This window comes from Vigna angularis, chromosome 6 (genome assembly GCF_016808095.1).
Source record: "Vigna angularis cultivar LongXiaoDou No.4 chromosome 6, ASM1680809v1, whole genome shotgun sequence".
Taxonomy (NCBI): Eukaryota; Viridiplantae; Streptophyta; class Magnoliopsida; order Fabales; family Fabaceae; genus Vigna; species Vigna angularis.
Window position 1 is genome coordinate 4650866 of NC_068975.1, and position 13121 is coordinate 4663986.

At 32.6% G+C, this 13121-nt stretch overlaps 2 protein-coding genes across 8 annotated transcripts; both read right to left on the reverse strand.

Annotated features, from left to right (window-relative positions):
• Positions 1-329: 329 nt before the first annotated feature.
• On the reverse strand, positions 330-4925 carry LOC108342666 (peroxisomal and mitochondrial division factor 1). The gene is made up of 2 exons (XM_017580460.2): positions 4098-4925; positions 330-545 (listed from the first exon to the last, which is right to left on the reverse strand). Exon 1 carries the CDS (start codon positions 4674-4676, stop codon positions 4107-4109), a length of 570 nt encoding a protein of 189 aa, XP_017435949.1. The 5' UTR covers positions 4677-4925; the 3' UTR covers positions 330-545; positions 4098-4106.
• A 2275-nt stretch (positions 4926-7200) lies between these two features.
• Positions 7201-13121, reverse strand: LOC108343020 (mitogen-activated protein kinase 10). 7 transcript variants are annotated; one of them, XM_017581031.2, is made up of 10 exons: positions 12617-13114; positions 10688-11086; positions 10213-10340; positions 10008-10067; positions 9501-9650; positions 9241-9396; positions 8865-9076; positions 8642-8740; positions 8194-8357; positions 7201-7850 (listed from the first exon to the last, which is right to left on the reverse strand). In XM_017581031.2, exons 2-10 carry the CDS (start codon positions 11082-11084, stop codon positions 7399-7401), a joined length of 1818 nt encoding a protein of 605 aa, XP_017436520.1. In that variant the 5' UTR covers positions 11085-11086; positions 12617-13114; the 3' UTR covers positions 7201-7398. The 7 variants fall into 7 exon arrangements, with proteins under 7 accessions (XP_017436520.1, XP_017436521.1, XP_017436517.1 ...); XM_017581032.2 differs by having other exon boundaries at positions 10688-11092; XM_017581028.2 differs by having other exon boundaries at positions 12558-13114.

Sequence of the window (13121 nt, forward strand, 5' to 3'; positions counted from 1 at the left end):
ATTTTATTTTCAAATTTTATTTTTATTTTCGTAATATTGTAAGTATCACGGCTATTTAAAACCCTTCAATTATTAATGAATAACAAACTCAATTTTAGAAAAATATCAAAATGTGTATCTAACACAGATTACCTGAACTGGCCAAGGTCTTTAACCTTCCATAGTCTTTATAAATTGAAGAAGCTTGAACAAGGAATGGTTCAAAAATTGTAGAAAAGGGGAGAAAAGAGATTTTCTTAAATCCCAAAAGAAAAGGAAAAAAAAAATTACATTAATAAGTTTCCTGTATAAATTCTACAATGAATTGACCTATTTATAATTGTCAATTCTTTTAGAATTGCTAGTCTACCCTGCCTTGCAAGATTCTAAGAAGAACTCATGTTTTAGGGCTTAAATTGAGTAAGATATCCTCAAATTAGTCACAGTATGCTAAACATTTGTGTCAACACATCTGAGTCAACTTCAAAGCTAAATTTGACCTCTACTTGGTACCAATTGGCGAATTTGGTATTCCGCAAACCTTGTTGATCTTTTTTTCACCGTGTCTGCATATAAGGAGCATAAAAATTATAAATATGCTCAAAGTAATAGAAAAAATACTAAAGCAAAAAATTATATGCACCAAAAGATTAAAAAGTTTCTTCTAAAGTGTAATTCAATTCAATAATAAAAATTGATGTTATATTACCTAACTTACAAATATTTCATGAAAGAACTTATATAAGTAACTAATGTGTCAAAAATAGTAACAATGAATCACTTATATTAATAATGAGGTACCATATTAGCATTTGATATGCACACAAAAAACAACTAACATTTGTCATATCATTATTTTATTTTTCATCATTTGTTCATATGTATTAATGATAATATATATTTGTTGGAAATTTAATACTTTTTAGTATATAAGTAAACATAATTCTCAGCTTACAAAAGTTAAACTCACTTTCATATCATAATATTAAAATTTATTTTAACAAAATTTATTATTTAACTGTTATCAAATAATCTATAAATATTTAATCTTACATTATAATTTATATATGTCCCACTTTGATAACAATAGATAGGAATGAAACCAACATTCACACAGAAAATAAAATAAAATAAAATATAACCAACCCCACTCACCTTCTAACAAAATAAGTTATTCCCCCAAATACCACTAAAAATCCAATCTTGCTTCATTTCCTAGGCCAACAACTACAAACCTAGGTGAACTTATTCCGTATGGAGGAAATATTTCCATCACATTTTCTAAATTACTTCCACTTAACATTTTTAGGGAAAATAAGTTGCCAAGTAATACATTGGGTATATTTTAAAGAATCATAGTTATGATTAATTTACTCTTTCTATAAACAAGAAGCTGAAAGCTAGGAAAATTTATATATACATACATATATAATATGAAAGAACATATTAAATCACTTCTAAAGTAATATCAAGAGACTCAATTTTTTATACAACGATTAAATGTATATTATTTACTTGGACCATCATATGAAAAAATGATATGTGAAAGTATTTTTTAAAACATTATTAGCTTGATCTCCTCTTCTGTATAAAAGATGTATGGATGATTTGAAATTAATTGTTTGAATAAGCATTGTTCATTATTTATAATTTAGATCACTACCATACTTCTAAAATATCATGCATATAGAAACAATATGTTTGAAGCACAATTGAACATCTAAAATATATAATCATTTGAGCAAGTATTTATGGATTAATGAAGAAGTATCACTTGCTCATTCTTTTTACATACTTTAAATCACAATACGCTTCAAAGGAGTACAGCTAAATGAACTCATTGCAATAGGTTTCGTGAGCTTCATGCTTCACGCCTAAAACTATATTTCACATGAAAGAGCTTTGATTTTGTGCTTATTGCCGCTGACAAAGTCATAAAATTATTATTACATCTAAATCCTATGGATATTATATTGGTTTAACGAGTAATGAAACTAAAGTTACTTTAGATTAAATAGTGAAATTTCTCAAATTTTAGGTCTGAAAAAAAATCCATAGTTTTAGAGTAGCAAAGTAATCCCAAATTATTTTTCTTTTATTATCAAACTTAATGCAATCTAAATGCTAATTTGTTTTCTTTAATCAAAATCTACAGAAGCTGTAAAAGAATTTGTTCAAATTACATAAGTTGAAAAATAATCGAACTTTTCTCAATTTTGATTTGGGTTGAATAGTGATGGTGGTCTGTGAAAGGGGAAAAAATGAGGATCGGGGTCAAAATAAAGGTTCTAAAAATCTATATATTTAGATTATAAAACTAATTTTTAAAGATGTAATCATACTAAAGAGATTTCCATCCATAAAATTTCGATAAGATTTAACATTGTTATACAAAAGTTGACAAAGGAATAAATTAACACAAAAATGTTAAAGAATCAAATCAGATAATATTGAATATAATTAGAGGACCAAACTAGTATGATTAATTTTTTTAATTTTAAATTAATAGTTTGCATTAATATTTTATCTGATATAAACAAACATTAATTAACATAAATATATAAAACAATGTAAGATAATGTATAATTTGTTTTTAAATGACTTATTATAGTCATTCACAAATATTATCAAACCAAATTGAATAAAAAGCGATTATCATTTGAGAGAGAATGTTAAGTGAATAATTTTTTTATTAAAAAAATTAAATATTGTATAATAAAATAAGTTTTTGGAATAAACAATTATAAAAGAAATTAAAATTTTATAGAGAGAGTAATTTGGTTATTTAGAATTAAATAATTCAAAATTTTATTTGAAAAGTAATAATTTGAAAGTCTTTTGTATTTATGTTTTTCTTTCTTCTTTTTTTTATACTTTCATTTTGTTGGAGGCTCAATCATTTTTTGTTTATATATCATTAGTTGAGTTAAGATTGAAAATTTGTTGACTTGATTAACGTTTGGGTATAGTTAGTTCAATACCATGTTCACAAGAATTACTTTTAAGAAAAAGTTTATTGTAATTATTTTTTAGCCGACAGGTTAAGTTTTTCTTCTATTGATATAAAGTAGTATTATTTATCAACTTATGAGGACAGTGTGTTTTTTATTTATCTCAAACACATTTTCTTTAATTGAATTTTTTCTATAAATATCTATCATAATTATTTTTTATTTCCTTTTGGCAACATAGGTTGAGATTATTTCTCAACTAACGTTAGTTAATGTTCTCAACCAACATTGTGATCTTTAAGATTGTTCTTCTGACGGATGAAGAAAACATTGTGAATTTGTGATCTTATAGATGATTCTTTCTTTTAAAACTTTTAGTTGAGTGATTACATTTTAAAAAATATTCAAATCTTTGTATTCAAAACAAAAGTCTAGTTTGTTTTATATAATATAATATTGTAAAATAAATGTATTGTAAGCAATACTATACATAAAATAAACAATATAACAACAAATAAATTGTTAATATATTATTTAATAAAAAGTAAAAATAAAAATGTCCACATCATCTTTAAGAAAATATTAAAGTTGTGTTTTGTAATTAAATAAAAAATAAAAAATATAATTAAAGAATTTCTTATAAGAACAAAATAAATAAATAAATATTGTAAAGACACGAAAATAATTATAAATCTGAATAATTAGAACTTACTGAACACTATTCCAGTAATATTTATAATAAAGTACAAACTACTATAATGTCATGTTTACTCAATATTAGTAATGAAACCAAATAAACTTTTAAATAAAGTAAGAAAAGAAAAAAATAAAATAAAACTAACTAAAATCACTAGTCAGTAGTCTTCATAAATATAAAAATATTATTAAATCTGTAATAATAAAGAATGATTTTATCAAAACAACAATTTATATAGTCTAATACTGATATAAAATTGTACAAAAGTAGCACCAATTTCAATGTATAAAAATAACAAAAGAAATTCTCTATCCTCTTTTTTTTCTACTTTAAAAATCTTGAATGATAGAAGAATAGTTGATTTAAAAAAGTGAGTAAGAATATAAAGAAAACATTATTAATACTAATATAATTCACGTTATTACTAAAAAAAATAGTAAAGAAAGAAGAAATGAAGTTGAGCATGTCACCTTGAAGTGTCACCTACGTTTTCGAAAATAGAAATAAAACACAGCAACCACGGCTGCACCTCCGGCTGCAACCAGGGGCCACATAAACCCTAATCCCTTCTTCTCTTCCTCGTCCTTAATTTCGCTGTTCTGTTTCGTTTCCACACCCTTCGCTTCCTCCAAATCTTTGATTCTCTGTTTCAGTCTTTCAATCTCTTTCTCTTTCTCGCCAACCTTCTCTCTCATTTCCTCCTCCACGCGAACTCTTTTACACCGCTCCTCGCTCTTCCGCACTTCCAGAACGCCAATCCTCCGCTCCAGATCGCGCACCTTCATCTCGCTCTCTGCGTTCATCTGCTTCATAGTCTTTGTCTCCCTCTCCAGAAACGTCAACATTCTCTCTCGATCCTCGAGCACGCTGCTCAGCACCACCGCCTCTGATCCGGCCTCCTCAACGGCATTCATCTCCGACTCCAGTTCCTCCGCCTCTCGCCGCAGCGACTCGATCTCTATCTTCAGATTATGGATCTCGTCCTTCTTCGACGCGTTATCACGCTCCAGCGCCTCCATCTTCGACACGACGCCGTTCGCGATATCCATCGCGGTGGGAGAAAGTAAATCGATGAGATTCGATCGGTGTGAAGAGTGCTCGTGATTTCTAGTTGGCGAAAGGGGGGATGAGAGGAACAGTGGATAGTGAGAGATTGATGAGTGGAAAGGAGTGCGAGAGAATGAATGACGAGGTCGCGAGGACGAGCGTTTTCCGGGAAAATTTGGGAGGATTTTCCTGGAAAGGGAGAAGGAGAATGCAATTTTCGCGCGCAGAGTTTTATTCTGTTATCGTTTTCACTTTCCCTCTGGGACGTTGGATTTAAACTTCAAATCTTGTCTAGCTGAAACTCTATTAATCAACATTTATAGAAAAATAAATAAATAAAGTTTTTCAAATTTAAATTAATTTATTATGAGTTAAAAAATAATTTTTAGAGACATTTAATGAGATCTTAGGAAAGATTGGGTGTAAGAAACATAAAATAACATTCCTTGATTCCAGAAATTATAACCAATAATATTTTGCAAAAAATATTTACATAAATTTCCAGTTAATTATTTGAAAAATTAAATAAGTTAGCGAAAATAACCTGCTATTGCAAAATTTTATTTAAACTTATAAAGGTTAAATTATCACCTCATGAGAATTATTTCTTATAAACTTTCACCAAAATTCATTTATGAGAAACATTGTTTACTAATTTTGAAAAACAAAATCAGATGTTATAAACATGTCTAACTTCAAACTAAAAGATAAACTAAATCAAATTTATTCCACCGAATGCCTCCTTTAAATTGTATTAATCTCAATTTCACACATTCTCATGCCTCTCACACTTGCTTAGTAAATGGTCTTCTATTTTTAGTAATTTTGACATTACTACTTGTTAAATATTTTTCTTCCCTTGATAGCCATTATTAGAAAATCATAAAATTACCATTAATCATTAACCCTATTTTAAATTAAATTGAAAATTTTAAAAATCGTATAATAACTCGCTACAGTTACACACTGTCAACATTGATGTTCACTATCTTTTATTAAACCCAAACAACAAATGAAACATGCCAATATAGATCAAAAAAGAGTGTTGCTCCCTCCACCACCACCCTTTCTCCCTCCACCTTCCCACAAAAATTTTAATAACAAAATTACCCTTTATTTTTTAACCATTTTACTTTTAATCTTATATCATTCCTCACTTTCACTCTCGCTAAGCTCCAACCCCATCCCCCACCAGCTTTTTCTCACTCTTTCTCTCTTTGAGATCCGTTTCTTCCCACCTCCATCTCACTCTCTTCTCTCTTTCGGTGAGATCTGTTTCTTCTCACCACAACTCTCCCTTGCTCTCCGTTCGTGGTGGTGCGATGTTGTGGTGCGGTGGTATGGTGGTGGGTACGGTGGTGTGGCGGCGGTGGTTCGTTGGTAGTAACTAGTGCGTGCAGATCTTCGTTGGTCTACCCTTAGATTGGTTTTCTTTGACCTATGTGCCCCGGTGTTCTCGAATTGTATAGTCGCGGCCTCCTCCCATCGCATCACATCACACAATCAAACCAAAGGAGCTGTAAGATACGATATGGATAGGGTGTTCTCCTCAATCGACAAAATCTCCGATCACTTCTGGCCATCGTCGCCAACCCCGTCTCCGTGATAAGGCCTCTAATATGAGCCGCAACGCCTCCGAGTGGGCCTTCCAATGCTTCATCCAGAAAGCTCCCGCTAGCACCGTTGTTACTACTCACATTTTCTTTCGCAATTCCACCGCTAGTTGTCGTCAGACCGCCCTCTTCACGCGATATGTTTGGCACACAGCACTGTCATCGCTCACCTTGTGATCTCCACCATCCTTAGCGGCCACCGCTCCATCTATTTTGAAGCCTTCCATTCCCTTCATCATATCTATTTATCACCTGTAAATCTTGGAAGAGGATAACCACCAACCCTGTGCCTGGATGAATCTCATCTACAAGTTGATAAAAAATGTAATCTTTCGAAAGGTCATAGTCATCATCAAATGCAATATATACTCTTTCTCCAACTCACTTCATATCAATTCATATGAAGGAACCATTTACAACTGATAACAAAGGTAAGCTCCCAAGGAACTCCTTCTCCAATCCACGGGAAGACCCAATTCAGAGCAGTGCCTCCATCTCCTTCCCAACACACACAATGGGGATACTCACCCTCTAGAGGCTTCAACTTCTGTTTCACCTTTCATCAAAGTTATTATTTTAATATATTTTGTTCAAAGAGAGAAAGAGATTTAAGGTTAAAAGTAAAATGTTAAAAATTGAAAGATAATTTTGTCATTAAAAATTTTGTGAGAAGGTGGAGGGAGAAGGGATGGTGGTGGAGGGAGCAACACCCTCAAAATAAATAATGAAATATTTTTAAAGAATGAAAAATTAAAGATCAAAACCAAAACTTGTTCAATTTAGAGGGAATAAGATGATACTTAAGTCGTTTATTTGGTAAGGTATATATGAGATGCTAGGTTTGTGAAATCCCATAAATCAAATTAAAAGTACAAACCCTCAAGAAATTTGTTTCAAGGATGTGTCTTCAATGTAAACACCCAAAATGTGTTTCTCTGGATTCACTTATATTATAGGACTAAATTTCATCATCAAAAGTCTCTAGACAGTTCTAACCAAAATTTATACAAAAGCATCACCAAGAAAACAGCTCTAATCCTAAAACTGTCATTTTTTTTCTCCAGAGATTTTGCCCTCTGGTCAAATTATTCACAAGGAAAACACCCTTCTTCTAGAACATTCTTGTCATACCATACTGAACAGGACCCACCTTTCTATGAGCAGTGGCCCCAGCTGCAGCACTGCTTCCACCATATGTCTTTGGCTGCAACAAGTTTGTCTCTATGACTATTTGATCACCTTGCTCTAACTTGTTAACTCCTGCCCTTGTCATAAAAAAGGGATTTGTATCAATATTAATAGCTATATCTGGTGCCCTCTTGGCATTAATTCCAAATTGTTCTTGATCATGTTGTTTTGCTTGCAAAGGCACACTCTTGTCAGCTTCTGTTGCAGCCCTTTCTTGATTTCCATTGCTGGATCTCTGATGATAATAGTACGCTGGGGGAACAGGTTGAGTAGGAAGCACAGAACCTCTGATAAACGACCTAGGATCATAAGAATCCTTGACAATGTTATCGTACTCGTATGGAACAACTGGCCCCACAACTTTACCAGGTTTTGCTGAAAAATAAATGAAATCATTAGGCCTTCTTTGTTCATTGTTTCAAAAGAGGGTTTTTGATTTTCTAAAATATAGTAACAAAAGGTGGCTCCTAGAAGATGATACTACATAAAAGGATGAGACAACATTCATCAGTTGTTTCCAAATTTTGGCTTTTATAAAATACTTGTTCGGAAAACAAAATTCAAAACTAAACAAACTTTGGATGAGAAAGTGATTGCTGAATAATGTGAAATTGTTCTGAAACACAAAAAGGTAAGAAGGGAATCAAACATGCCTTTAATTATTAATCAATGATCATGCACGAAAACTTAACAGACAACAATGATAACAACCCCATACCTAGTGGAATTCTTGGTGGTCCCTGCATTGACCTTGGCACTAGAATTATTGTTTCTCTGGAATTCCTGTTGCATTCCTCAGCAGTTGGTCGGTTTTTGCAGGCAGCAATGTTTGTTTGATCTTTTGGGTGTATTGTATTAGAATTTGAATGTACAATGGTTGACCTGGCAATAAGCCAAAAGCATGAGAATATGATCAAACATATTATGCTCTCCTTACAAACCAACATGAATCATACAAGTCATAAATAGTGCCTCCATTCCTAGCACGTTAATTTCATCGATCATGAGCAGAATCAAATTAGTTATTTGTATCATAGGACTTTCAGTCTTGTGATTACCATCTTATCATATGCATAATGTAATAAAAAGTAACCACTACAATTGGAATGCATCAAATGTCACAAGAAATCCAATGAGCAGCTGAGTTTATGAATCAAAAACATTACCTTGGAAGAGAAACATGCTTTCTTTCAAGTGGCATAACATGACCATTTTTACCATTTTCCTCCAGATGAGCAAACTGCTTTCTGAATTGATAGACAGCACTGTAAAAAATTGCAGCAAAAAAGTAAACTCAGATGAAAGCAACATTCGAAATTGACAATTCTCAAGAGGGCGAAAAAGATAACATGTTATAAACAGTTGAAAACCAATTACGAAAATAAAAACCTTGGATAAAGAAAATTGGTTCTCTCATTTCCATTCATGCAGTCTTTCAATAGCTGAGGGTGATACTCTAGAATCTCACGGAAAATCAGTTCTCGAATTTCTTCCTTTGTTACTCTTCGCCTTTCAAATTCAAATTCCATTTTTGTGATAGGATGGCAAGATGGCTCCTTCTCAACTTTTGCCAGCCCCTTAAAGTAAGGATCAGCCAATGCCTGAACACACAAAAGCATTTAAGAAACAGTTATCACAAATGTCAAGATACCACAGTATAGATTGTTATTCACTATGATTCATTATATCTTTTATTGTTCACACTATAAATAGCACATTTCAATGCACATAACATAAGAAGCAGAGCAGAATGTAACAAACCAACCTCTTCTGCCGTAGGCCGATCTTTTGGATCAAAAGCCAACAACCTTTCCAGCAGACGCAGTGCTAAAGGGTTTGCATTGGGAAACTTTTGAGAAAACGGCACAGGCTGCTTTCTCCTCATGCTAGTTAGGTATCTCCTTGCTTTCTCATTGCGTACCTGCATCCATCACAAAAAATGGTTATGATCGGTTTCAGCAACTTCTGGTGCATCCTAAGCTACACAACTAAAATGGTTCTTACAGAATTGAAGAAAATATTTACCCGTGATATAGTATCATGTGAAGGTGTCCCAAGCAGATCTGTCATCAGGTCCAATTGGTGGACTACATTTTTCCCAGGAAAAAGTGGCTTTCCCATTAGCACTTCAGCAAAGATACAACCTATACTCCATATATCAATTGCTGGTGTATACTGCATCAAGATTTACTAAAAACTTAGACCTATCAAACACACAATAGCTTCACATTGAGTAAATAATTTATCATCAACCACCAAAATGTTAGTTCAATGTATCACAGATTTTGCTTCATATTGCAGTCAATACTGAAGAGTTAGTTTGATGGCAGATAAAAAATAACAGAAAACATATGTAACTTACAGAATAACAAAAAACAGATTGTCCTTCAATCCTAGGTCATGTGGTTAGTTAATGGATAGAAAAGGAGATAAAAGAATGAATGTTTGATGATGGTATGATAAGTCGACACTCAGTACATATACTTCGTCTCTCACTTTTTCAATGTCCACAGAAATCTGGAAAATCCATACCTTTGAGTAAAATGATCCACATAGCTCTGGAGCTCTATACCACCTTGTAGCAACATAATCCTATAGACAAATGCATTAAAATAACAACAAGAAGAAACATCAGTCTCTTCCCTCCAAAATAACAGCAAAAATGAAAACAAGAAAAGCCAAAATAAATTAAAATATATGAAGGAAGCAAACGATGCAAATATTTAGAGAAAAATACCGTCCAAAATATAGTTGTTGGCGTGTCACTGAAGGCAACTCTAGCTAACCCAAAATCACAGATTTTAAGCTTACAGTTTGCATTTGCCAGTATATTCTTTGGTTTCAAATCTCGATGATAGACATTTGCTGCATTGTACAAGTTAAGAATCAGATACACAATATTGAAATCAATGCAAGCATACTCATTACGAAGTAGACAAATGTTAGACCCTCCCTTAACGAAGGTCTCACATTTTGACAAATACTAAAAGTGTACAATTTTAAGATGATTTAAGAGGGAACTGATAATAAAAAAGGAAACAAAAGCAACTGATAAAAATAATGTGCCCAATTCTGACATCTCCATTGGTGCGAATGCTGAAAAATTATTCAGTTTCAGATACAACTTCTGAAAGTAGAAGGCACATGTTATAGGCATTAGCCACACAATGTGCATTTACATATACAAGTAACGAAGACATAGCAATGTTTACCACTATGAATGTACTTCAATGCTCGAAGTAATTGATAAAGGAAAAACTGATAGTGTTCTTTTGTCAAGTCATCATTGGCTTTGATGACTTGATGAAGATCAGACTCCATGAGCTCAAAAACAACATAGATATCTTTGAAGTCCTTCCATGATGGAGGCAGCATAATGTGTTTTATTTCTACAATATCAGGATGTCGAAGAAGTCTGAGCAGCTTTATCTCACGGAGAATTCGAGCAGCATCAGATATATGCTCGAAGATGTCATGAATCTTCTTAATTGCCACTTTTTCTCCGGTGCGAGTGTCAATGGCTGAACAGACAACACCATAACTACCCTTCCCAATGACTTCTTGAATCCTGAACTGGTTGGCATCACCATATTCAGAGAAAAAGTCCATATCTGTAGCTTATTCCCCATTGCAAAATCCAGAAAGTTAGAATTCGAAAGTCTGAAAACATTAGCAAATCAAACTAAAGCAACAAAGTAAAAGCAAAAGCTTCAGTATAGATAGAAATTAAAATAAAAAGCATGTTTTCCTTCTTGCAGATAAATTAACAGACACAATTGAAAAAAAATTGCTTTAGATTTGGAGAATTCACATTAGGGAAATATCATAGTATCAAAAAGAGTTATAATCTCAACAACAGTCAGATTTTATCTCCAGGAAAATGACCATTTTTACACGCATTGGAGTAACACAGGCAAACTAACATACATATATAATATATTAAATACAAAAACATGAATTGCTTCCATCAATATTTTAGTATTGGAACTGGTAATTGGTGGCTCAAGGGGGATTGAACAAGTATTAGGAAAATTATTTTAATAATTAAAAATACACAAAAAATATTAAAAAAATATACAATATCATAATTTGTCGATGCTAAAAACTAAAATAAAACACAATTTTATAGGTTCTTAACATTTAAAATTACATATAAAAGTCTAAATAAACTATGTGTATCATGTTTAAATTGGCATTTTAATAATATACCTCAATATTTATTGATAAAAATAAGTTTATATATAGACTACAAAAAACGACATCTTTATCCAATTCAAAATCAACTTCATATTTCAACTTGTACAAAATCAAATACATATTTGCATTGAAGCAAATCAACATTTTCTATTTTCTTTCAATTCAGCAGGAATGTACACACTGATTCCGCAAGAAGAGCATCAACACATAAAATACACATGCGTTACCAACTCCAAATCCCAACTCTTTATACAATCTATTACACCTAATTAATTATTTAAAATAAATTCAACCCATTCCATAAAAGAAGGAAATGCAAGCATAGAGAAAATAGAATAAACCAGAAACCTAATAAAACAAGAACAAATAGTAGACAAAATCTTATCCGATCAGGAAAAACTTGTAAGCATATAAAAAAGTGAATGCCACTAGGTATTGGCACAAACTTGAAAAGGCTCAACTCAACAAGTGTGGAAAGAGAAAAATAAAATATGATGGGGTCAACAAAATAGCAATCTAATTCGTTAAAATGCAAGTACATTACATCAAACCCTCCGAAAAATGTTGGAAACTAGAAGATCTAGCGGTGCCAGCCAAATCATGTGTAAGAAACATTCTAGAGAGAGAGAGAGAGAGAGAGAGAGAGAGAGAGAGAGGAACTAAATCATGGATGGACCCTAAGGAGAAATGCTATATTAAAAAATTCTCAGCACACACCATTCATTCACCAACACAACCATAGACTCATCACACTGAAAATTTGTCTATCTCAAACAACATTCAGATTAAACAAAAGCACCCAAATCCAATCTTTATTCCCCAATCCCAATTACACAATTACAAAGCCAATCAACACAAATACACACCACACAATAAAAACTCCACCTTTTTCCGGTGATCTTGCTGCATTTTCCCCTGACACCCAAAAATTCTCCAAAACATACCTATAGAGTGAAGATCAAGCCCAAAACTGAACAAAACCAGGTCCCAAATTTACTTCCCTCAAAACTCAAATCTCTCACACCGTTTTCCTCACCCACATTTGCCCCACCTACCCCTGCTCATTATCACAAACCCACAACAATACCAGCTAATTCTCCCTTCCCCCAAACCCTTCTTCACCAAACATAGAACCCAATTGAGATCCCACATGCACCTTCCCTTTCCAAAACCACCCTCTAACATACACTCCACCCCACCAGCAAAAGCACTCTCATTTCCACACAAAAATCCACCTTTCAGCTACCCTCAACCAGAAAACCACAATTTGTTTCACCCCACAAAGCCAAACCAGAAGAACAACAACAGAAAGCAGGTGCCAAGATCGTTGAATGCATAAGATCTGCGTACACCGACAAAGAGAGAGAAAATTGAAATTTCTTTTAGAACTTTGAGGCTTAAATCTAGTTGATGCCTTTAGTATATCTTATCCATAACGTATATTGAGAG

Coding starts and splice junctions, on each gene's coding strand:
- LOC108342666 (XM_017580460.2), bottom strand. CDS start 4,676: ATGGATATCGCGAACGGCGTCGTGTCGAAGATGGAGGCGCTGGAGCGT.
- LOC108343020 (XM_017581031.2), bottom strand. CDS start 11,084: ATGGACTTTTTCTCTGAATATGGTGATGCCAACCAGTTCAGGATTCAA. Junction 8,358..8,641: donor AAGCATGTTTCTCTTCCAAG/GTAATGTTTTTG, acceptor GCTTATTGCCAG/GTCAACCATTGTACATTCAA. Junction 7,851..8,193: donor ACCACCAAGAATTCCACTAG/GTATGGGGTTGT, acceptor TTTATTTTTCAG/CAAAACCTGGTAAAGTTGTG.